This window comes from Pongo abelii, chromosome 16 (assembly GCF_028885655.2).
Source record: "Pongo abelii isolate AG06213 chromosome 16, NHGRI_mPonAbe1-v2.0_pri, whole genome shotgun sequence".
In the NCBI taxonomy this organism is placed as follows: Eukaryota; Metazoa; Chordata; class Mammalia; order Primates; family Hominidae; genus Pongo; species Pongo abelii.
Window position 1 is genome coordinate 16,024,745 of NC_072001.2, and position 26,979 is coordinate 16,051,723.

General features: G+C 38.8%; 1 protein-coding gene and 1 pseudogene across 1 annotated transcript; both read right to left on the reverse strand.

Moving 5' to 3' along the window:
* LOC129053811 (ADAMTS-like protein 3) overlaps nucleotides 1-12,379 on the reverse strand; it is a 128,137-nt pseudogene extending 115,758 nt beyond the window's left edge.
* A 387-nt stretch (nucleotides 12,380-12,766) lies between these two features.
* LOC129053813 (putative HERC2-like protein 3) lies at nucleotides 12,767-26,018 on the reverse strand. The gene is made up of 6 exons (XM_063716374.1): nucleotides 25,871-26,018; nucleotides 25,384-25,487; nucleotides 21,107-21,157; nucleotides 20,752-20,903; nucleotides 19,862-20,053; nucleotides 12,767-12,855 (listed from the first exon to the last, which is right to left on the reverse strand). The coding sequence occupies exons 4-6, from the start codon at nucleotides 20,846-20,848 to the stop codon at nucleotides 12,782-12,784; spliced, it is 363 nt and encodes a 120-aa protein (XP_063572444.1). The 5' UTR covers nucleotides 20,849-20,903; nucleotides 21,107-21,157; nucleotides 25,384-25,487; nucleotides 25,871-26,018; the 3' UTR covers nucleotides 12,767-12,781.
* Nucleotides 26,019-26,979: the final 961 nt, after the last annotated feature.

A 26,979-nucleotide genomic window follows, 5' to 3' on the forward strand; every position in this document is an offset into this window, starting at 1 on the left:
TATGGAAAAGGAACTATCAAGTCTTAAAAGGAAAAGGTTGTATCTTAGGAATTTTATACTCAAATAAGCCATTCACTGTTTATGTGTGAAAGCAAGAAAAAGTCATTTTCAGATATATAAGAACTCAAAGTATAAGACCTACAACTTTTTCCTGAAATTAAAAAGTCTATAAAATTTTGCTGCTTGAAGTGTGGTCCATGGACAGACAGCACTGACATCACCTGGGAATCTGTTAGAAATGAAAGCTCTTGGGCCTCATTCCAGATCTACTGAATCAAAGTTTAGATTTTAACAAGATCCCTAGGTGATTCATATGCACACTAAAATTCCAGAAGCAAAGCTCAAAATATATCTCTGCCAACAAAGCTATCATTCAACCTGAAGAACTGAATGCTCAAAGGAAGAAATGGGGACTCAAAGCAGCAATTGACAATCAGCATTGAAATAATGCTGCTTGTCTGCATGCACACACAATTAAGATAGACAGTGAGTGTTGAAATAATGTGTACACACACACAATTAAGTTTCAACCATGCTTTGATGTATTACTATGAAAGAAAAGATATAAAGAAAAAAACTGCCAATAAACTGAAGATAAAATCCCAAATTCTAATAAACTCAAGAAATGGGAATAAAGAAAAAAAAGCCTAAGTAGTCATCATTTTACATAAGGAGAAATCAAAAGAAATTACTAATGACAGAGATAGTTATAAAATAATTATTAAAATGTGGTTTTTAAGTATATATTTAATCATCAGTAAAATAAAAACAAGATATGTGTATAATTTCCAAATTAGCAGAGGTAAAATTTCAGGGAAAATTTTAGGGAAAATGAAGAGAGGAGGAAAGATTTTAAACAGAGATGGTAATCGGAGCATATATATTGAACTTCCCCCTTACAAATTCCCATTGAAATGACTATGTTAATAAGTGAATAACTCTGTATCATACCTGGAAATTCACAGAAGTTATACACAAGGCAGAAACTTTAGGTGATTATTGCTATACATAGGGTAAGTAAGACTGAATTAAAAGACAGCACATAAACTATTCACTGTACATAAAGGAGAAGTCTGCCTTTGAAGTAAAGAAGAGATCTACAAGAGAATCCACCAATTCCCACTACATTAGAGTGGCAGGTGATATAGCCAATTCCTGCCAATCAATGGCATGGGGGCAGTTAGTCTAAGACAAAAGTGTAAGGGCCCATAAGGTCTCACTCAGTGAGGGCCCCTGTAAAACACTCAGTGCCTACATGGGATATGGTATTCTGGAGCGATGAAATAAAATGCAGACACTCCAGAAACTATCTCCAAATGAAGGAAAGCCACAAAATAATAAAAAATGAGATTCACTGACACAAAGGCAATGTTTCTTCTTGTGAATGCCTTCAGCTGCAGCAGCCATAATAACATAAAGCTGCAACAGGTCTAAAGCAGCAACTCTTTAGGCAGAAGAAGGGCATTTTTCCCACAGGCAGCCATAACTGAATTAACAAGGGACTTGATCAAACTTTGACTCTAATCCAGATCCCTGATATTTGAAGTAAAGGAATGTGGACACACACACAAACACACCCAGTATTTGAAGTAAAGGAATGTGGTCACACACACACACACACACACACACACACAGAGTATATATGCAGATACTTTTAAAATTTGCTCTTCCTTTTTTTTTTTAACTTCTTAAATGACAGCTTGCACCACTGTTTTTTTTTTCAACCAATTTTTCTTTTCTAATATGTGTATTCAGGGCTATTAAACTTCCGTATAAGGGTGAATTTAGATGTATCCCCATGTTTTAATATATTATATTTTCATGATTCCTCTATTTCTGCTAATGCTTCTTCCTTTAAATTCTACTTTGTCTGATATTAGTACAAGTACATCAATTTTCTTTTCATTTTGGTTCACATTATAGCTTTTTTCCATCCTTTTATTTTCAGTCTTTCGGTATCCTTGTATTTAAGGTTTGACTCTAGTAAACCACATAAATTTTGTTTTATAGTCTAACAATCTTTCGTCTTTTAACCGAAGTAATTAGTCCATTTACATCTAATGTAAAATATATATTCTGGGGTTGAAATCTACCATTTTACAATTTGTCACAATTGCACTATGTTCTTTTTTCTCTCCTTTCTTGAACCCTTTTGGATCAATCAAGTATTTTAGCATGATTCTGTTTACCCTTGTGATATCTGAATAGCTACACATTTTTTTATTTTGCTTTTAATGGTAACCTTAGAAATTTAACATGCATCCCAGACTTTTAAAAGTTGAAGGTAAATTGTCTATGTTTACATTTTTCTGAAGAATTCAATGACATTTGAACACTTTAAATTCATTTTACTCTCTTCTGAATTTTATATTATTGTTTCCATGTTTTTAAAGTTTCTACTTATATTTAAACTCCAGAAAACATTATTGCACTAAACAGTGTGTGTGTGTGTGTGTGTGTGTGTGTATATATATATATATATATATATATGCATGCTATCCATTGCTCTTTTATAATTTAACTTTTATTTTAAGTTCAGAGGTATGTGTGCAGCTTTGTTATATAGGTAAACTTTTGCCATGGGGGTTTGTTGGACAGATTATTTTGTCACCCAAGTATTAAGTCTAGTACTCATTAGTTATTTTTCCTGATCCTCTACCTCCTCTCACCTTCCACCCTCCAATATGTCCCAGTGAATGTTGTTCCCCTGTATGTGTCCATGTGTTTTCATAGTTTAGCTTCCACTTTTAAGTGATAACATGTGGTATTTGGTTTTCCGTTCCTACATTGGTTTGCTAAAGATAATGGCCTCCAGCTGGAGGAATGAAGCTTCCTCCAGCTTCATTCCTGCACAAGACATGAGCTCATTCTTTTTATGGCTGCATAATATTCCATGGTGCATATGTACCACATTTTCTTTATCTAGTTTACAATTTTTTTTTTTTGAGGAGGAGAAGTCTCACTCTGTCGCCAAGGCTGGAGTACAGTGGCATGATCTCCACTCACTGCAACCTCCACCTCCCGTGTTCAAGAGATTCTCTTGCTTCAGCCTCCTGAGTAGCTGGAATTACAGGCACCCGCCACCATGCCCGGCTAATTTTTGTATTTTTAGTAGAGATGGGGTTTCACCATGTTGGCCAGGCTGGTCTTGAATTCCTGACCTCAGGGGATCCACCCGCCTCAGCCTCCCAAAATGCTGGGATTACAGGCATGAGCCACCACGCCTGGCCCCAGTCTACAAGTGATGGGAATTTAAGTTGATTCCATGTCTTTGCTATTGTGAATAGTGCTACAGTGAACACATACATGCAAGTGTCTTTATAATCAAATGATTTATATTACTTTGCATATATACCCAGTAATGGGATTTTTGGGTCTAACGGTATTTCTGTTTTTAGGTCTCTGAGCAGTCATCACACTGTCTTCCACAAAGATTGAACTAATTTACACTCCCATCAACAGTGTATAAATGTTCCTTTTTCTCCACAATCTCACCAGCATCTGTTACTTATTGACTTTTTAGTAACAGCCAGTCTGAATGGTGTGACATGTTATCACATTGTGGTTTTGATTTTTATTTCTCTAATGATCAATGATGAGCTTTTTGTTCGTGTGACTTTTGGCCACATGTCTTCTCTTGAAAAATGTCTGTTCATGTCCTTTGCCCACTTTTTAATGGAGTTGTTTTTTTCTTGTAAATTTAAGTTCCTTTGTCAGATACATAGTTTACAAAATTTTTCTCCCATTCTGTAGGCTGTCTGTTCACTCTACTGATGGTTTCCTTTGCTGTGCAGAAACTTACTAGTTTAATTAGATCTCATTTTTGAATTTCTGCTTTTATTGCAACTGCTTTTGGTGTCTTCATCATGTAATCTTTGCCTATTCCAATGTCCATAATGGTATTGCCTAGGTTGTCTTCCAGGGTTTGTATAGTATTGGGTTTTACATTTAAGCCTTTAATCCATCTTGAGTTAATTTTTGTATATCATGTATAGAATTGATCCATTTTCAATCTTCTGCATATGGCTACCCATTTATCTCGGCACCAATTGTTGAATAAGAAATCCGTTCTCCATTGCTTGTTTTTGTCAGATTTGTCAAGATCAGAAGTTGTAGGTGTGTGGCCTTATTTCTAGGGTCTCTATTTTGTTCCATTAGTCTATGTGTCCATTTTTGCACCAGTATCATGATGTTTTGGTTATGGTAGACCTGAAATACAGTTGTAAGTCAGGTGGCATGATGCCTCCGGCTTCGCTCTTTTTGTTTAGGATTGCCTTGGCTATTCAGGCTGTTTTTTGGTTCCATATGGATGTTACAATAGTTTTTTTTTCTAGTTCTGTAAAGAATTTCAATGACTTGAATAGAAATAGCATCGAATCTATAAATTGCTTTGGGCAGTATGGCCATTTTAACAATATTGATTCTTTCTATCCATGAGCATAGGATGTTTTTCCATTTGTTTCTGTCATCTTATTTCTTCAAGTGGTGTTTTGTAGTTATCCTTGTAGAAATATTCTACCTCCCTGGTTAGCTGTATTCCTAGGTATTTTGTTTTGTGTGTGTGACAACTGTCAATGGGATTGTGTTCCTGATTTGGCTCTTGGCTTGACTGTTGGTGTATAAGAATGTTAATGATTTTTGCACACTGATTTTGTATCCTGAGACTTGGCTGAAGTTATCAGCTTAGGGAGGTTTTGGCCTGAGACTATGGAGTTTTCCAGATATAGGATATGTCATCTGCCAACAGGGATAGTTTAACTTCCTCTCTTCCTATTTAAATGCTCTTTATTTCTTTCTCTTGTCTGACTGCCTCATCCAAAACTTCTAGCACTATGTTGAATAGGAGTAGTGAGAGATGGCATCCTTGTCTTGTGCTGGTTTTCAAGGAGAATGCTTCCAGCTTTCACCCATTCGGTATGATGTTGACTGTGGGTTTGTCATAGATGGCTCTTATTATTTTGATATATGTTCCTTGAATACCTACTTCATTAAGAAGTTTTTTTTTTTTTTTTTTGAAATGGAGTTTCACTCTTGTTGCCCACGCTACAGTGCAATGGCAGGATCTCGGCTCACTGCAACCTCTGCCTCCTGGGTTCAAGTGATTCTCCTGCCTCAGCCTCCCAAGTAGCTGGGATTACAGGTGCCCGCCACCATGCCCAGCTAATTTTTCTATTTTTAATAGAGACATGGTTTCACCATGTTGGTCAGGCTGGTCTTGAATTCCTGACCTCAGGGGATCCACCCGCCTCAGCCTCCCAAAGTGCTAGGATTACAGGCGTGAGCCACCACACCTGGCTCACTGATCTTTTGAATGGTTTTTTGGGTCTCAATCTCCTTCAGTTCAGCTCTGATTTATTTCTTGTCTTCTGCTAGCTTTGGGATTGGTTTGCTCTTGGTTCTCTAGTTCTTTCAGTTGTGATGTTAGGTTGTTAAATTGAGATCTTTCTAACTTTTCAATGTGGGCATTTAGTGCTATAAATATCCCTCTTAACATTCACCTTAGCTGTGTCCCAGAAATTCTGGCATGTTGTATCTTTGTTCTCATTAGTTTCAAATAACTTCTTGATTTCTGCCCTAAATTCATTATTTACCCCAAAGTCATTCAGAAGCAGGTTATTCAATTTCCATGTGATTGCATGGTTTTAAGTGATTTTTTTAGTCTTTTTTTCTAATTTGATTGTGCTGTGGTCTGAGAGTTTTTTTTGTTTTTGTTTTTTTTTTTTTTTTTGAGATGGAGTCTCACTCTGTCGCCCAGGCTGGAGTGCAGTGGTGCGATCTCGGCTCACTGCAAGCTCTGCCTCCTGGGTTCACACCATTCTCCTGCCTCAGCCTCCCAAGTAGCTGGGACTACAGGCGCCCGCTGCCACACCTGGCTAATTTTTTGTATTTTTAGTAGAGACGGGGTTTCATTGTGTTAGCCAGGATGGTCTCGATCTCCTGACCTTGTGATCCTCCTGCCTCGGCCTCCCAAAGTGCTGGGATTACAGGCATGAGCCACCATGCCCAGCCAAGATTGTTTTTTGTGATTTCAGTTCTTTTGCATCTGCTAAGGAGCGTTTTACTTTCAATTATGTGATCAATTTTAGAGTAAGTGCCATGTGGTGATGAGAAGAATGTATATTCTGTTGTTTTGGGGTAGAGAGTTCTGTAGATGTCTATCAGGTTCATTTGATCCAGTGCTGAGTTCAGGTACTGAATATCTTTGTTAATTTTCTGTCTTGATGATCTGTCTAGTATTGTCAGTGGGGTGTTAGAGTCTTTTATTATTACTGTGAGGGAGTCTAAATCTCTTTGAAGGTCTCTAAGAACTTGCTTTATGAATCTGGGTGCTGCTGTGTTGGGTGCCTATATATTTAGGATAGTTCAGTCTTCTTGTTGAATTGAACACTTTACCATTAAGTAATACCCTTCGTCTTTTTAAATTTTTCTGGTTTGAAGTCTGTTTTGTGTGAAACTAAGATTGCAACCTCTGCTTTTTTTCTGTTTTCCATTTTTCTGGTAGATTTTTCTCCATCCGTTTATTTGAGCCTATGTGTGTCACTGAATGTGAAATGAGTCTCTTGAAGACAAGCATACCAGTGGGTCTTGGTTCTTTATCCAGCTTGCTACTCTGTATCTTTTAATTAGGGCATTTAGCCCACTTACATTCAAGGTTAGTATTGATATGTATGGATTTGATCCTGTCATTATGATGTTAGCTGGTTATTTTGCAGACTTGTTTATGTGGTTGCTTTATAATGTCACTGGTCTGTGTTCTTCAGTATGTTTTTGTAGTGGCTGGTAATGGTCTTTCCATATTTAGTGCTTCCTTCAGGTGCTCTTATAAGGCAGATCTGATGGTAACAAATTATCTCAGCATCTGCTTGTCTGAAAAGGATCATATTTATTATTCACTTATGAAGCTTAATTTGGCTGGATATGAAATTCTGGGTTGGAATTTATTTTAAGAATGTTGAATACTGGCCCAGAATCTCTTCTTGCTTGTAAGGTTTCAGCTGAGAAGTCTGCTGTTAGTCAATGAACTTCCCTTTGTAGGTGACCTGACCTTTCTCTCTGTCTTTAACATTTTTTCTCTCGTTTCAACCTTGGAGGATCTAATGGCTATGTCTCTTGGGATGATCTTCTTGGGAAGTATTTTGCTGGGATTCTCTGCATTTCCTGAATTTGAATGTTGGCCTGTATAGCTAGCTGGGTTCATCCATGAAGTTCTCATGGACGATATCCTGAAATATGTTTTCCAAGTTGGTTCCATTATTCCCCTCTTTTTCAGGGACACCAATAAGTTGTAGATTTGGTCTCTTTACATGATCTCATATTTCTCAGAGGTTTTGTTCATTCCTTTCATTCTTTCTTCTCTATTCTTGTCTGACTGTCTCATTTCAGAAAGCCAGTCTTAAGCTCTGAGAGTCTTTCCTCCACTTGGTCTATTCTGCTATTAATACTTGTGATTGCATTATGAAATTCTTGTAGGGTGTTTTTCAGCTCTCTCAGTTCAGTTACATACTCTTCTATACTGGTTATTTGGTCTGCCAGTTCCACTATTGTTTTATAATGGTTTTTAGCTTCCGTGGACTGGGTTTCAACATACTGCTATAGCCTAAGGATCTTCATTTCTGTCCGTATTCTGAACTCTGTTTCTGTGACTTCATCCACCTCAACCTGGTTCAGAACCCTTGCTGGAGAGGCAAGGTGGTCATCTGTTGGAAAGAAGGCGCTCTGGCTTTTTGAGTTGTCAGGGTTCTTGTGCTGATTCTTTCTTATCTTTGTGGGCTTATCTTCCTTTAATCCTTGAGGTTGCTGACTTTTTGCATAATTTTGTTTCTTTTATACTATTTTTTAATGACCTTGAGGGCTTGATTCTAGTATAAGGTGGATCCAGCCAACTGGTTTCATTTATGAAAGATTTTAGGGGGCCAACACTCAGCTCCCAATACCCGGACTGGATGTTCTAATTCTGGGGTACTTGTATTGGGTCTCAACTTTGTTCTCTGGATCCTTGATGTTAGGAATCCACTGCACTGCGGGGGCCAAATGCTTTTGGACTGCTGGTCATTACACTCTGATGGCTGATGTCAGCCAAAGCATTTCATAGCACGATGACAGAGGGATCCATCCTCATTTGCACATATCAGCAGCAGTGGTAGTGGCAGCTATGGTGGAGTGCTAGCAGGTGCCGGGGGTCCTGCCTCTCTGTGGGCATTCACCACAGTGGCAGAGGCAGTGCAGCTGGGGGTGGGCAGGAGGCCCCTGTTGGTGACTGTGTGTTCAGTCATGCTGGAGGTGGTGTTGGCTCAGGGGTGGGGCACTGGCAGGTGCAGGTCTGAGTGCCTTCTGTGTGCCCCACAAGTAGGAGTGGTTGCTCAGGGTGGGGCAGGATCCACTGTTCTCTGCACAGTGTTAGCCCAGGGTGGGATGCTGGCTGACTCTGTGCCCACCAAGGCTCTGTCTGCAGTGGCAGTCAGCAGGGGACTGCCCATTCTGCTTACTCTCATCTAATTGCTCTCCAGGCCTAAAAGGCTGTTTTCATTTCCTGCTTCAGGATATTTACATATGCTGCTCCCACTATCTGAAATTTTTTGGTCTCATAACCCTTCCCATCACATAATTGATTTCTTCTTAGCAGTAATATCTCAGCATATACATGCCCCAGGACAGAGGGCTTCCCTGACCATTTTATGGATTTTCTTAACACAATTTTTTTTTTTTGAGACGGAGTTTCACCCTTATTGCCCGGGCTGGAGTGCAATGGTGCAATCTCAGCTCACGGAAACCTCCACCTCCCGAGTTCAAGCAATTCTCCTGCCTCAGCCTCCTGAGTAGCTGGAATTATAGGCATGTGCCACCATGCCCAGCTAATTTTGTATTTTTAGTAGAGATGGGCTTTCTCCATGTTGGTCAGGCTGGTCTCGAACTCCTGACCTCAGATGATCCACCCGCCTCAGCCTCCCAAAGTGCTGGGATTACAGGTGTGAGCCACTGCGCCTGGCCAGTGACACAATTTTTAATTATATATAATTTGATTGTTTACTTGTTTGTTGTTTGTCTCCTTAGATGTAAGAACTTTGAAGGCAGGATATGTGTTAGCTTAATTCACTGGAGTTAAACTCCTTACTCACATCAAGGGAATTAAAAGGATCTGGAGCCAGAGACTTACAGGAAGAACTTCTGAGGATTTCACTGAGAAAGGTGTGCTGTGAGCCTACCTCTCATTCTGCTCCATCAAGGAGAAGGGATGAGGGTTTCAGTCTGCTAGCCCCAAATCAAGAGGAAGAAATTTTAAGGACAGCACTTGAAGAGTTCAATATGTGTCACCAACAGTTGGTTGGTGTTTAATTCACACCTGAGAAATTTAAGGGCTGAGAGAACAGCTACAGCAGCCCATGTAAGCAGAGTAGGTGTTGCAGCACTGGCTCCCTGGACTTGAAGAGTTTGTTTAGCAAAGTTTACATGAGGGTTTCCTGTGAACCAGATGTGGGCATGTGCGTGAGTTCCAGCATGTGGTTGTCTTAAGAACTTACCAGGATGGCCACAGAGGGGTTAGCACATGTAAATAGGGAGAAGCTGGGGGCACGTCTAGCAGTCTCAGAGCTGAGGAAAGAGCAATATTACCAAGCCAAAGTGTTGTGAATAGCACATTTCAAGGGAATTGGAGGCAAGAAATCCCAAGGAATTTGGGAGGGCAAAGGCAATTTCTCAAAAAATCCATCAAAGTGCTCACAACAGTCAGCTTAAGACACTTGCCAAACAGAGAACACCAATACCTGCTCTCAACAATAAAGCCAAGAACTCTCCTGCCTCCCTTTCCTCTCCTCTTGCCCAAGTCTCCCCTTCTGAGTACGAGTAGAAAAGATGGAAGAAGTTGAGCAACTGCCCTTCCCTACCTTCAGCCTTATGGAGATATATCACTTGGCAAAATTATGTTCCAAGCAAAATCAAAGAAATTTTAAAAATGAACCAAATAATAAATAAATATGTGAACATTTTAGTTGTATGACAATAGGATGAAAGTGGTTATTCATGGTCCTTAATATATTCCTCTAAATTCTTTTTAACAAATGCAAGTACATACTAGAAAAAATAAAAAAAGACCAATGCAAATAAATCCCACTCCTTTCCCACTCTAACCCTACCACTAATTGCAAATTATTCAGACTTCTCAGACTTGAAGTTTAGAAAGAGATGCCAAAGTTCTCCCTTCCCTACTCATTCCCAGACTGGAAACTTCTCTCCCATGTGGCTGGCCAGCAGTGGGAAAGAACTCACCCTTTACATAAGAAGCCCCCTGGCCGGGCATGGTGGCTTATTACAGAATCCCAGCACTTTGGGAGGCCGAGGCAGATGGATCATTCAGGTCAGGAGTTCAAGACCAGCCTGGCCAATATGGTGAAACCCCGTCTCTATTAAAAATACAAAAATTAGCCTGGCATGGTGGCAGGCACCTGTAATCCCAGCTACTTGGGAGGCTGAGGCAGGAGAATTGCATGAACCTGGGAGGCGGAGGTTTCAGTGAGCCCAGATACCGCCACTGCACCCCAGTCTGGGAAAGAGTGAGACTCCATCTCCAAAAAAAAAAAAAAAAGCCTCCTCCCCTTGCCCACAGGGTGTAGCTCTCCTATTGCAGCCTCCTTGGCAGAATAAATATATCTCAATACAGCATGATACCTCATCATTCTTCCACACAGCATGACACAGAATACCAGGGCCTATATCTGCTCACCAAGGTGGAAATATGGGGAAGCAGGCATAACACTTTCTCTTTGCAAGAATAATCCCTGGATTTAGTTCACCAATGCTTTACTGAAGTTTCCATGCTCTGAGTTAGAACTCACCCTGGGGGAATGCTACTATAGTACCTCCAGCAACCTTCCCAGGCCTTCCTGGAGTAGACCAGTGAGTCTTTCTTCTCAAAGGCCACATGTACAGTCTCTCATCTGCCCTGCTCTGCATTGTCTCAAGGAAACTGGAGGACATACTTGGTCACTGTTTAATGTATGGTAGAACAGTGACCTCAACGAAATCCAAACTCCAGCCAAAATGTACTCTCCCTGCATTTCTACTCTATATCTTGAAGCTAATTGGCAAAGGCCAATTTATTCTTTTGCCTAACAATATCCCAAATCTGAAGATGACTGACATAATCTTGGAATCTTCTTTTGTACAAGACTAGCATGCCAGATTCCATCAATCTGGGGCTCTGTCTTACCTAGGAGCTGATGCAAAATCATTGACTGGGAATTAAACTGTCCCATAAAGAATTACCTTAAAGTGTCTCAAAAACAGTGATAAGCACAGGCTTATTACAAATTTACAGATTTTTAAAAAATAAGCTGATTTTACATTTTTGCAAATATTATTTAACATAAATATATCTAAAATGTGAAAACAGAACTTGCATCATGTTCTTAATCAATGGGTTGCTCAGAATAGATGAACAAGAACTGGATTAAATTGCAGCAACCCAAGGGCAGAACTCAGAAGACTTGACCTCTTGCCCCAACTCTTGACAACTTTAAACCAGTGACTTAAAGTGCCAGGATTTCCTTTCCTCAAAGCCCAAAGCGTCCAGTGCTCCTGGGTCCTGTGTGCAACATGGTGATACCCACGAAAACTGGACCATTGCTGCTTAAATATGTTAACCTAGGTTGACTAACATTTAGACAAAGCAAATGTTACACCATCATCACAGTACATTCCAAAGCCAAATAAAGTTATCTCTTCTCTCCACCCATCCAGAGGCACTGCCACATTCCACATGCAGGAGCAAGTGAAGCCACCACTGACCTTCCGGTCAAACATCTCCGCAGAGAATATGACACTCCTCCCCCACAGGTCCGGAAGCAATCACTCCAGTTGCCCCAAGCATCCCAGTTGCCATCTTTGTCTTCATCTGAATGAGTGTTTCTTGAGGTCTAGATATTAAAAAGCAAACAAACAAAAAAAAACCACACAATAAATTATAAGCAAATGTGGTAGAAATAGCCCAAAGCTTCCCCAGTTATTCTAGAGTCACCTTTTTTTTTAATTGAGACAGAGTTTTGATCTTATTGCCCAGGAGTGCAATGGCACAATCTCGGCTTGCCGCAACCTCCTCCTTCTGGGTTCAAGCAATTCTCCTGCCTCAGCCTCCTGAGTAGCTGGGATTACAGGTGCCCACCACCACACCTGACTAACTTTTGTATTTTTAGTAGAGACAGGGTTTTGCTATGTTGGCCAGGTTGGTCTTGAACTCCTAACCTCAGGTGATCTGCCCACCTTGGGCTCCCAAAGCCAGAGTCATCTAAGGTCTTCACAAAGACCAATGTTACCCAAAAATGCTTTGCTTTGGAATGACCGCATAAAAAAAAGACAGGTTTATATGAAAATCAGTTGACACACGCATGCCTTTCCACCTTAAGAAGGTTTTGTCGAGATGGCTTTTAAGCTCAGCATCATATCTGAAATTTTATCATTCCTAAATTTAAATAAACTGGCTAAATATCAATTATATTATTCTGTTTTCTAACTTACATAGCAGGGAACCTGCTTGAGCCTAAACCCCGTCTACTAAAAATACAAAAATTAGCCGGGTGTGATGGTGTGTGCCTGTAATCCCAGCTACTCATGAGGCTAAAGCAGGAGAATCACCTGAACCCAGGAGGCAGAGGTTGAAGTAAGCCAAGATTGTGCCACTGCACTCCAGCCTGGGCAACAGAGCAAGACCCTGTCCCAGGAAAAAAAAAAAAAAAAAAAAAAAAAAAAAAGAAGTGCTCATGAGTGAAATTCTGACTTGCTTGCTTGTGCGTCAGGCAGACTGGCAGTAACTCCTAAGAAACCTCACATCAGGATTTGTGGAACCTCCTGAGAGAATCTCCATTCCTAGAAAACAAAGTCATATGAACATAGTTGGCCAAGTTATAAAGGTTTTGAATCCAAGAAAATAGGGAAGAGTCAATTATGAGTACAGTTTGGTTTAACTGGTCTCCTAGACTTTCCACCATTGACTTAATTCAGAATATTATAGAGAAGAGGGGGAATTACAAGTAAAAAGTACATAGATAGATGTAGGTATAGACCTGAAAAGAAATAAAGCTCATTATTAAGTTACAAAACTTTACTAAGGGGTCTAAAATATACTTGAATAAATGAAGAAACAACCGTAGTCCTGAATGAGTAGACTCAATACAGTAAAATGCTACTTCTCTCCAAGTTTATCTGTAAGTTTACAGCAAGTCCCATCAAAGTCCCCAAAGAAAAATTTTTTGAAACATAACGAATGATTCTAAAGTTCATCTAGTGGCATAAATATCTATAAGAGCCAAGGGAGGCCGGGCTTGGTGGCTCATGTCTATAATCCTAGCACTTTGGGAGGCCAAGGTGGGTAGATTTCCTGAGCTCAGGAGTTCAAGACCAGCCTGGGCAACATGGCAAGACCCCATCTCTACTAAAATACAAAAAACTAGCTGGGCATGGTGTCATATGCCTGTAGTCCCAGGTACTCGGGAAGCTGAGGCACCAGCATTGCTTGAACCCAGAAGACAGAGGTGACAGCTGAGATCATGCCACTGCACTCCAGGCTGGGTGACAGAGCGAGACTGTCTCAAAAAAAAATAGCTAAAAAATTGTGAAGGAAGATAGAATTACTATATGATCCAGCAATCCAACTTCTTTGTATTTATCCAAAAGAATTGAAATCAGGATCTCAAAGAGATATTTGCACACTTATTGTTTGCAATAGCCAAGACATGGAAGCGACCCAAATGTCCATCAACAGATGAATGGATAAACAACATGTGGTATACACACAATGAAATGCTATGGAGCCGTTAAAAAGAAGGAAAGCCTATCACACGCCACAATATGGATGAATCTTGGGGACATTAGGCTATGTGAAACAAGCCAGTCACAAAAGACAAATACTGCATGGTTCCATTTATATGAGCTATCTAACATAGACCAACTCATTGAAGCAGAAAGTACGATAGTGGTTGCCAGGAACTGGGGTGATGAGGAAATCAAGAGTTACTGTCCAATGGGTATAAAGTTTCAACCATGCAGAATTAAAAAGTTCTAGAGATCCGCTTTTCAACATTGTACTTATAATTACCAATACTGTACTATATGCTTCAAAATTTATTAAAACAGTAGATCTCATGTTACAAGCTTTTTAAACACAATTAAAAGAACTCTAAAATAAGTAAAATGAGAGGAAAATTGTTTCAATTAAGAATAGAGAATTGGCACAGCAATAAACAAATGGACCTATTAAAATGGAAAAAAAAAAAAAAAGTCCAGAAACAGATCAAGTTTAAGGACACAGTATAGCACCACAAATCAAGGCGACAAATGTTTTGTGGGCTTTTTGTTTGTTTTGTTTTCTTTTTGAGATGGAGGCTCGCTTTGTCACTCAGGCTGTAGTGCAGTGATGTGATCTCAGCTCACTGCCACCTCCGCCTCCCGGGTTCAAGCAATTCTCCTGGCCCAGCCTCCTAAGTAGCTGGGACTACAGGCACCTGCCACCACGCCCGGCTAATTTTTTGTATTTTTAGTAGAGACGGGGTTTCACCGTGTTAGCCAGGATGGTCTTGATCATCTGACCTCGTGATCCGCCTGCCTCGGCCTCCCAAAGTGCTAGGATTACAGGCGTGAGCCACCGTGCCTGGCTGATAATGAATGTTTTTTCTGCATTCTTTTTACAGAATCTTTTGTTATTTATTTATTTAGTCTTAATGCATTGGTTCATACTACCATTTCAATATTGAACAGAAATGGCAATAATAGATACTCATATTTTACTTCTGACTTCACAGAGAATGATTCAAATATTTCTCCTTTAATATTGAAGTAGGGTTATTTTTGTAGATACCCTATGTTAATTTAAATGAGTTACCTTCCATTTTTAGTACGCTAAGAATAGTTTTTAAGGTTACTGAATGTTTATGTTTTAAAAGTGTTGTGTTTTAAGTTTATGTTTAAAAGCTTATATGATGCATAATAGAAATGTTTATATAATTTTCCTTTTAATCTGTTATTGTGGTAAATTATATTTCTATTGTTTAATCAACTGGTATTTTTAAGGCAAATTAGATTTGTTCATATTTACACTTTTATGTGCTACATAATTTAATACTAATTGTAATATATTTAAAAATTTTTTTCATGTTTGTTTATTGTTCTGTATATTCTTGTACTCTTGTCAGGTATAGCATTAAGTTTAATGAATTAGCAGAATGATTTGCAGAATACTCTTCATCTCTGTCATCTACTTTTCTATAGTTTTGGAATGATCTTACTGAAAATTTTATAATCTATAAAACCGGCTAGTGCTACTTGCTTTTTTATTTGCTACTACACCAATTACTTAATACTTAAATGATTATTCAGGATGTTTATTTATTCTTGATTAAATGCTGGTAAGTAATATTTTTCTAGATAGTTGTGTATTTCTGCTTATGCTTTAAATTTACTCAAAGTAATTAATAGTGTGCCCTCGTTTTCTTTCTAATCACTAAGTATGCCATTAAACACATTTTTATTCTTAATATTTATTTTCTGTGTAACATTTGTTGTTCCTTGATAAGCCTGAAGAGGTTGATAAATGTTATCACTAATTTTAGAAAACCAATTTTTGGCTTTGGTGATCCTCTTTGTTGGCCTAGTTTTCATTTTATGAATGTATTTTCTTATTATTTACCTACAATCATTGTGTTTATTCTTTTGCTGATTTTCTAAACTCATTAGAGTTCAACTTTCTTCTTTTCTAATTTATGCTTTTAAGGCTGTAATTTTTCCTCTGCATTGAACATTTGTTGTGTCTCCCACGTCTTGATGTGTACTATTTAATTATCTTCAGGTGTTAAGAAACTTGCATATTTTCATTATATATGGTCGTATAATTGATTTTTCTACAAAATGAAAATATTACATAATCTGCACTATCCAGTATGATAGTCACTAGTGGCTACTGAGCACTTAAAATGTGCAACTGAGAAAATGAATATTTAATTATATTTAATTAATTTAAATATAAACAGCCATATGTCTAATGCCCACCTTATTAGACATCTCAAAATAAAAAAGAAATTAAACATGAGCTGATAGAGGATATTTATATAATAAACATGTTTTGATGCAGGATTTGTACTATAATGGTTGTTTATTTTTAAGCTGATTTATATAACCTAGTGGAGAAGCAGACCTGAATTATCCAAAAGAGGACAGAATCACAGGAGCTATATCCATGTAGACCAAATGTGAATGTGGGTATGGGATATAGTATAAAAGGGGAAGTTTTAGCATAATATAGAAGCCTAAACATTCATTCATAATAGCAGAAGATGAAGCACAGTGTGTGAGTACACATGGGTATGTGATGGGAACATGTTGTGTTTTCAGTATGTTGTCTCCCCTTCCTAATTATTGAATGATCCTTGTATTACTGAAGTGTGCCAATATTTCCAGCTAAAAAAAACTAATTGTCATAGCCACTCTTGCAATAGCTTTGGCCAGTGAGAATAGGCATGATTCATTGTCTGTAAGCAGTAAATCAAGAGATAAAAGTCAACCATTCTTCTGTTGACTTCTTTAGAATGAGGAAGAGTAGGCTGAAGTCCAACCAGCAATCTTCTATTTCTGGTATCCTAAGAATGGAAGACAATCATCATTTGTTTAATGAGTATGAAGCCACCAGAAGCGGCCATGAACTGTCTTCCTCCAGATATGTTTTAAGGTTATACTTTTTTATGTGTTTACTAAACACAATTCTTGAAAGAGGCATCATTTAAAAGTGAGGTGTTGATAGTAATGCAAACTAAAATGTGGCTGAACAAGGTAGTCAGAAAGCAGTTGGATAAGTTTCATATGGTACAAGACAGAGCTGGCATTAAGAAATAATAACCATTTGGTTAAACCATCATTTGATGTATATTTAAAAATGAACTATATGCCTAATGAGACTGTAAAACTAAAGAAAATGGCAGAAAATGTTGAAAACATGACATGCAGTAATAAGTGGCTCTTATTGCTACTTTTAGCAAAGTCCTGCGAGAAGATGAACTCAGATAAAGCTATGTGGGCTGCTTTGCAGTTTCTATGTTCCTTCTCTTCAGAAAAACAATATCCGGATGAGGCAGGAATACACATGATCCAGAGACCTCAGATTCCAAGTCAATATTTTGAAAAGCAAGACACTGTCATAAGGATTATCAGTTGCCTATCCAATAATCCCTTTCCCCATCTTCCATTGACATTGAATCACTCTGCTATTAGGAATGACCTATGCTCAGGCACCCATGAAGATGAAGAGATGATAAATAGTAAAAGAAGAAATGAGTTGGCTGGGCCCGGTGGCTCATGCCTGTAATCCCAGCACTTTGGGAGGCCGAGGCGGGTGGATCACAAGGTCAGGAGATCGAGACCATCCTGGCTAACATGGTGAAACCCCATCTCTACCAAAAATACAAGAAATTGGCTGGGCGTGGTGGTGGGTGCCTGCAGTCCCAGCTACTCGGGAGGCTGAGGCAGGAGAATGGCATGAACCTGGGAGGTGGAGCTTGCAGTGAGCTGAGATCGTGCCACTGCAGTCCAGCCTGGCCAACAGTGTGAGATTCCGTCTCAAAAAAAAAAAAAAAAAAAACTTTCAACAAAGAAAAGCTTAGCTGGTCAACTCTAACAAACATTTAAAGCAGAATTGACACCAATCCTCAAACTCTTCTAAAAACAGAATATATGGGAACACTACCTAGTTCATTCTATGAGGCCATTATTACCCTGATAACTGTAAAACAATAAAATACTGCTGAAAGAAATTAAAGAGGACAGAAATAAATGGAAAGACATTCCACATTCAGAGAATGGATGTTAATATTGTTAAGATGGCACTATTCCCCAAAACAATCTACAGATTCAATCCCTAGCAAAAATCCCAATGGTCTTTTTTGCAGATATGGAAAAGCCAGCCTTGAAGTTCATGTGAAAATGCAAGGGACTCAAAGTAGCCAAAATAATCTTAAGAAAACACACTTCTCAATTTTAAAACAGTACAAAACTACAATGTTTAAAACAGTGTGGTACCTGCATAATTATCAACATATAGAATGTGATAATGTAATTGAGAGTCCAGAAATAAACCTAAATATCTACAGCCAACTGATTTTTGCCAAGGGTACCGAGAACTTCAGGGAAAGAACAGTCCTCAACAAGTGGTATTGAAACAATCAGATAATCAAAAGAAAAAGGCTGGACTCCTACCTCACACTGCGTAAAAGAAATTACCTAAAAATGGACCAAAGATCTAAATATAAGAGCTAAAACTATAAAACTTACAGAAGAAAATATGAAGATAATCTTCATCAACCTTGTATTTGGAAATGGCTTTTTGGATATGTTATCAAAAGCATAGATGACAAAAGAGAAACAGATAAATTGAACTTCATCAAAATAAAAAACTCTATCAAAGGAAATACAATCCAGAGAACAGGAAAAAATACCCTCAAATTATATATCTGATAAAGGTCTACAGATCTGTGAAGGTCTAGTATACATGAAATTTTTAAAGAGTCTGAGGACTGGTGTTAATTCTTCTTTAAATGTTTGGTACACTTCTATAGTGCATTTATTGGTACAACAACAAGATGATGACAAATAACCCTATTTAAAAAGGAGAAAGGGGCTGGGTGCAGTGGCTCATGCCTGTTATCCCAGCACTTTGGGAGACCAAGGCAGGCAGATCACCTGAAGTCAGAAGTTCCAGACCAGCCCGGCCAACATGGCGAAACCCCATCTCTACCAAAAATACAAAAATTAGCCAGGTGTGGCGGTGTGTGACTGTAATCCCAGCTACTCGGGAGGCTGAGACACGAGGAGCACTTGAACCCAGGAGGCAGAGGTTGCAGTGAGCTGAGATCGTGCCACTGTGCTTCAGCCTGGGCGACAGAGTGAGACTCTGTCTCAAAAAAATAAAATAAAAAATAAAGAGAAAGGGATTTGAATAGACACTTCTCCAAAGAAGATATACAAATGGCCAACAAGCACAAACATGTAAAGAAGCTCAATGTCATTCGTCATTAGTGAAATGCAAATCAAAATCACAATGAGATGCCACTTCACACCCACTAGGATGGCCTTAATCCAAAAAAACAAACAAAAAAAGAAAACCACAAAAAATAGTGTTGGCAGGGAAGTAGAGAAACTGGAACCCTGCAATCCTGCCCACTGGTGGTGGGAATGTAAAAATGATACGGCACTGTGGAAAAGTTTGGTAGTTTCTTAGTAAGTTACACACAGTTGTACCATATGACCCTGTAATTCCAGTCCTAGGTGTATAATCAAAAGAACTAGAAACAAGTGTTCAAACAAGTATTTCTATATAAATGTTCCTAGCAGCACTATTCACAAAAGTCAAAAGGCAAAACCAACCCAAATGTCCATCAACAGATAAATGAATAAACAAAATGTTATATATTCATACAATGAAATCTTTTTCAGCCATAAAAATAAAGTACTGATATATACCAAATGAAATAACCCAGACACAAAGGCCACAAATGGGATGATTCCATTTATATGAAATATCCAGGATATGCAAATCCATAGACAGAGAAAGCAGATTTGTGACTATCAGGGGCTGGAGAGCAGGGTGAGTCAGGACTGATGGCTAAATGGGGTGTATTTATAGTGATGAAAAAGTTCTACAACTAGACAGTGGTGATGACTCTAGAAAATTGTGAATATACTTAATACCGCTGAATTGCGATGTTAAAACGCTACATTTTCTGCTATTTGTGTCTTACCATAATTTACAAAAAGCTTAAAAAAAAAAAAAAAAAAGAAATCAAAGCAAAATCTTGACGTTTTCCCAAAGGCTCTCAAGCCGGTGCAGACCTACCAATCAGGCGCAGTGCCATCTGAGCGAGGGCCAGCGTGCTGGAATTGAGCAGGAGGTCGACGTTGTTTGTGCCGTGCTGCAGGGTGAGCATGCTGAGCATCACCAGGAGGAAGCGGGCTTGCGGGATGGTCCCCAGGCTCGGTCCTGACACGTTCTCATTGGTGATGGTTTGCAGGGGAACCGGCTGGATACCTAATAAGCATTGACACCCACTGACATTTCTTGTGATGGATAGAAGAATAAACGTAATGCAGAAAGCACGGGCTATTACTTTAAACATCTGACTAATAGGCATTGACACCCACTGACATTTCTTGTGCGTGGATACAAGAATAAACGTAACGCAGAAGGCACGGGTGATTACTCTAAACTTCTGACTATTTTTCAGTGGTTTCCACAGAGTGGGCAGCTCTGTCATGCTGCACGATGGGTCTACCCCCTGTATTCTGTGCACAGGTCGTTCCATCTGTCTACAGGACTTAGCATGTTGCTCTCTGAATACACTGGTGCCCTATTCCATTCCTTCCATTTCAAATGTAAAAGTTATGTCTCACTTTTCCTCCACAAAACCAATCCAATCAACTCTCTGTAGATGCTCAAACTATACAGAAAATAAATATTAATATAGGACACAGACACTTTAGGATATGTGGTGATACACATAAAAATGTAAAAATGTAAAAATGTTATACTAGAGTACTTCAACATTGTGTCTCCTGCTAAATTTTAAAGTTTTGTTTAAAATCTGAGAAAGCTGACAGCAGCATAGATTATACAAGTACAAAGTACAAACACAGTCTTCTCAAAAGCAAAAATTGGCATTTGCAAGTTTCCACAACATATAATTAAAGGCAAACTATAAAATAACATTGATGCAACTGTTGACTCACCAAACTCTTTAAATTTGGCACTGGCATCCATCAAAACATTTCGAATGTTCTGAACAGCCCAAGCATACAGCTTGCCAAAGGTGACTTCCAGCAGCATCCGATTAAAAGGTGGGATCAAATCAACATCCTTTAAACAATCAGTAAGAGGTTCCCTTTCAAATAAAGATAAAGAATTTGACTCGGGACACTGCCAGACTTCTAACTGTTACAGAACAACATTTTGTTGCCACAGCTTCCTTAATTAAGAAAAAAATATGCTAACGTTTTACCCTATATCGATCCCCTCAGGAATAAGTCTTTGCCATCCACAAAACATCACGTACTGCACAGATAGAAGTAAGAAATTCTTGCTCACCAGTTTTAAAATTGTATCTATCCCTTCCAGGCGAATCTCTGCTCTCTCCAACTGCAAAATATCAATGCATACAGTTAAGTGTTATGTATATTACCCAATGCAGACATGCATTTCTCATCAAATGTTACCTGTTTTAGTAGACACTTTCTCATTTTTTCCACATCCATCGGTTCCGCCTTAAGGGCAAATTCAGCAATTGTACTGAGGAGTGGAGACTGCGGATAAAGACCCTGCACATTCTGCTTCAACCACTTGTATTTGTGAACACCTGTAACAGTACTCAACAGCAGCTGCCATTTGTCCTAACAAAGGAAAACCATTTTCATCATTTGTCTACCCTATTTAATATTAAACTGTGCTCTAAAAGTTATTCAAGTAAAATATAAATAATGCTCATAGGTTTAAATTGGTTAAAATGTTAAATTTAGTCATTAATACATGGTTTTAAAACTATGCTATAAATATAAGTGAATTTATAATCTCTATACTAATATATGTTGGAACAGGCTAGCTTGGCATACAAAGTTAAGTTATGGTTCATTTTAATGGCCACAGGGCCCAGCACTGTTTCTGGAACAAAGAATATATTTAAGGAAGGAATGGTGAATAATTAATGATATAATCTAGTACCAAAAATAAAAGGAAACCCTTCTCCAGCTACAGCTCTGACCAAGACATCATAAGTCAAGTTCATGAAGCATCACTGGGGCCATATTTCTAACAATCGCCCGTCCCTCCCTCTGGATGCTCAGGTACAGAGGTACGAGACTGTGGATTCCTTTGCTATGTGCTATGATTCTATTCAGCCAACCTCAGAATCACAGAAAATACTGCACCTTGGGTGATTTAATTGCAATGGGTCTCTTGTCCACATTTATTGGACTGTGAGGCAAAATGCAAGTTTCTTCTAAATCACTCCATTTCCAATTTTTTCTTCATCATCTATAGATTCTGGCTTCTTAGGAACTGTGTTTTAAAACATCATTCACTATAAAAATCATATACTTAAATATTAATTTTAAATTAAGAAATACTTAGATTTACATGAAGGACAAATATTTCATTCAAATAAACATCTGAACAACATTATAAATTGCAATGCTCAACAACAAGAGTGAAATGATCACCCTGGCAGAACAAAAAGACAAAGTGAGAGTGCGACGAGGGGAGAAGCCCCGAAGCAGGGGAAGCCCGGCAGCCAGCAAGCTCTTCCTCAAGTGCCAGAGAGTGAACATTTGAGTCTTTCAGGCCATACAGTCTGTTGCAAATACTCAACTCTGCTGCTGCAGCACAAAAAGTAACCACAGATAAAGCAATAGGTGTGGCCGTGCTCCCGTAAAACTCTATTTATGGTGCTACAATTTTAGCTTCATGTAGTTTTCATGTGTCAAAAATAATATACTTCTTTTAATTGTTAAAAAACGATTTCAAACTGGAAAAAAAAAAAAAAGGTCTTAGTCCATGGGCAACACAAAGCAAGCAAGAGGTGGAATTTGGCCCACAGTTCCTGGCTTGTCCGCCCTGGTCCAGTTCAGTGGTTCTGTTAGTGTGTAACTGAATCAATTGAATTCACTGTGATATGTGGAATTTCCTCCCTATATTTTATCTCTTTTAAAATTTTTGGTCTAAATCTCCTCAGCATATAATATAAAAAATAAGCAACATGATAATACACCTGGGCAGTAAAGAGCTAACATAGCAGGCCGGGGTTGCTCAGACCCTGCAAATTCCCAAGGAAGGTCTGTCCCTTCATGATTGGTCCTTCTTCTAGGAGCTGAGCTCTGAGCCCTTGGAACACCCTGCCTGATAAGTTTTTTGGTATACCTGACACCCAGGACCTTGTGGCAGTGGTCTGGCCAGGTAGTTTATGCTAATGATGTGACTTGCGAGGGACCACTTGTTTTTGCACTGGGGCACTGGAGTCTGAGTAATTGAGGTCAGTCACATGGGCACTGCCTGCATATGTGACTGGCCCCCAACAAAAACTCTAGACTCGAGGCTCAGGTGCGCTGGCCCGGTTAACATTTCTTCACACATGATGTGACACACTTGCTGGGAGAGCTAAGCACATCCACGTGACGCCACTGGGGAGAGACACCAAAGCTTGGGCCTAGTTTCCTCTGGACTTCCCTCCATGCACCCTTCCCTTTGCTAATTTTAATCTGTATCCTTTTTGCGGTAAAAAAACACAGCTGTGAGTATAACAGCTCTTCTGAGTCGTTTTAGTGAATCATCAAGCCTGAGAGAAGGCTCGGGGATCCCTGACACAGCAACAGGAATATTAATCACTTAATCTTTTCAAGTTACTTAATTTCCAAAAAAAAGAAAACCAGCTTGAAACAGCACACAATAAATCTATAAACCCACAAGAAACTCTAAAAGTGACAGTGTGGGCTCAGCACCCACGGATATGAGATGGCAAATGGTGGAGTCTCTCTCCCTCATGCTGAGACAGCCTGTCTCCTGGGCCCGGGCTGAGTTCCTGCGTGCCTGGGTTAAAGGAATCACAGAAGTGTGACTGCTGTTACTTCCTGATCCAGAGCACCCCTCGGATTCAGACAGGCTGTTATGGTGTAGGGTTTGTTCAGGAACAATCAAATTAGGATGGCTTCTATCACACTTTAGTCTTTCATAAGCTTATTGTTCAAAACACCCATCAGAAACTCAGTAATTAATACTGTTCAATAAGCAGGTTTGTGAGTAAATCAGTATAAGTCTTAAGAATATGATCAGAGGCCAGGCGCGGTGGCTCACGCCTGTAATCCCAGCACTTTGGGAAGCCGAGGCAGGCAGATCACGAGGTCAGGAGATCAAGACCATCTTGGCCAACATGGTGAAACCCCGTCTCTACTAAAATACAAAAATTAGCCAGGCGTGGTGGCACGTGCCTGTAACCCCAGCTACTTGGAAGGCTGAGGCAGGGGAATCGTTTGAACCTGTGAGGCGGAGGTTGCAGTGAGCTGAGATCGCGCCACTGCACTTCAGCCTGGCGATAGAGCAAGACTCCGTCTCAAAGAAAAAAAAAAGGATATAATCAGAAATTTCTGTAGTTTATTTATAATCACAAGTGACTAAATTCTAAGCATTTTTATTCAAATTTGGATTTAATGCAAAAAGATTTTTCTGTACCCTTACACAGCTACTTCCAGGAAAATGTCAGTAACTCTTTTAGCTTCCCTTTATAATTCTCCATGTATCAGAATACTCAATATTTCCAAACAAAAAACATGTCTTTAGAAGAACGGCAATAAGTTTAAATGTTCCCATTACATCTCATTACCAGGATAACTAATAAAATAAAAACACTTCCTTGTTCCCATCAATTTAGTAAAGATTATTTACATTTTCAACATCAATTTACTAGTAATCAAATCATACCACACTCAATTCCTAAACTGCCTCATTGTCTGATTGCTTGGAAAAATAAGCGAGATTTCTGTGCCCAAGTAACAGCAGATACCACATAAACCCACATGCCCAATAAAGCAGGCAGCAACCACACAGCCCAACTGCAGAAAAACTAAAGCACAGATACGTGATTTGGCTAGAATATTCCTTAGGAATCAGTTTCCAAAGTGACTGTACACCACGCTTCAGAAAGTATAATGAATTGTTACATGCACAAAGAACACACTGGGCAACAAAACTATGACAAGTATTCGATGACAAGTATTAGTGGACTGTGACCACACATGTAGAGGAAATGAAATTTATTCTAACAAAAATCTGAAAAAAGCAAGAGTTCAACTTTTCCAGTCACAGAAGATATTTACAGCAAAGTTAATTCTCCCCTTCATAAAATGCTTTAAGCCCTGCCCTAATGGCATTTAATACATTTTATTACTTGTGGATACCTAGAAAGCTAATCCCAATATATAAATTCTATGTGTTCGTGAATACATAGTAAGGACAAATTTCTATTGTAAAGAATTACACCTGTACATAGTTCTTCCCAAAAAATACATACCTCAAGATAATAAGCCATTCCAAATTTCTACATAAGACCAAAGTTTAACCTCTTTTCTTGTGGAACACTGTCTATATTTCTCACAATTGATCATTTAAAAAACAATCTTTCAAGACCAGTACATCACAGATCTCAACAAGAATAAATGTAAATTCATTTATGACAAAACTTCTAAAGGATCTTTATATTTATCTCTAATGCCCCCCAAAAGACTCAGATATCAGTACTTCTAGATCCAAATATTCCTATCACAAACACACAGAGGGTATCCCCTGCTATCCTCTGCATCACTCAAGGCATACAGCCTCACCTCCAAATATTGGCCAACACAAAACGCGTGCATGGATTCCCGAGTGTCTTCAAACTGCAAAGCAGCTTCCAAAGCTACCACTGGGTCTTCTCCTGCAAACTGAGCTGAAACAAAAAGGGAAAAAGCAACGTGAGTTCAATTCAGCTTGCCTGGAGAGCTATAGGAGAAATAGTGAGTAGGAAATAAGTTAGGTGCTTAACTCAAAAGTGAGGGTTACCAGAGTATAATGACCTCCCACTGTCTCCCAGGGTTGCCTGGGCCGACTCAGAACTTGAAATGAGTTCCAAGTATTAAAACAAAAATGCATAATGAGAGGAAATTCTTCAAATGTGCTCAATTTGTTGATAAGACAGACACCAAAGCCACCGATACATTAAAGTATGCGGGGGCTGGCACAAAACTAAAGAAATCATTTATAAGCCAAATACTCTGCTTAGAATGATACAGGCTGTAACTTTTAACCAGGAAATAAGAAGTGTAATCTTACCAAGAATACTATTTCCTGTTAACGACTGTGTCTGGAAGTCCTTTATATCATATACTTTCCCGTCAATCACAGTCCAGAAACCTCCATCTTTATTATGGTTCTCCAAATCAGCTTTGCGTATAAGTGTCACTTCCTCATTATTTCTACAGTTCTGACCTGTAAAAAATGACTCTGTATATACAGAAACCAGAATCAGTCCATCGATCAATCAACAGGTAAAATGAAAAAAACTGTGTGAAAGAACTACAGCAGAAATAAAAAAATCCACAATCACAATGGGAGAAATACATATCTAGCTCTGAAACTAATACCACACATACAAATTCTATTAAATATAGAATGCTTTAAAAAAAAATCTAGGCAGCACGAATATCAAATCGGGCCATGCCAGGCCACAGAGCAAATCTCAACAGATTTCAAAGAAATAAAGTTACAGAGCATGTGTGCTGACTACAATGCAGTTAAATTAGAAATAGGTTTTCAAAAATTCATTCAAAATAAAATAAAAATGACTGTATATACAGAAAATAAAAATATTCATCCACATATTTGAAAATTATAAAATACACTCATAAGTAACCCAAAATTCTAAGAAAAAATGACTATGAAAATTAGAAAATGTGTTCAATTAATAATCAAAATACTGCAGATCAAAATTGGTGACATACAACTAAATGCATGCTTGAGGGCATTTCTGCCTTTAAATGTGTATATTAGAGGGAAAAAGCTAAAAAAGAAAAGAAACACCAAATCAATAAAAGTCTATTAGTTCATAAAAATACTCAAAAAAAGAAAACCTGAGTGGTGGTCACCTATGCAAGTGCTAGGATACCAACTCAATATTACGAAAAATAGTTAAAGGGAGGTGGCAGTTCAAGAAGTCAAGCTTAGACTATGTCCTTCCTGTACACATTGTACCTCCTGCTAACCAGACAGCAGAGGGCAAGGTTGGTGGGGATTTTATAGAGGACACGCAACACATGAATTCCCTGGTCTAGTTCACAGAACTAAAGCGGGAGCCACCCAGCACTACAGGCCTCCTGAGCCAACAGAAAGCATGCAGCATGACTCCAGACATAACACCGCCCTAATGAGCCTGAATTCAAATC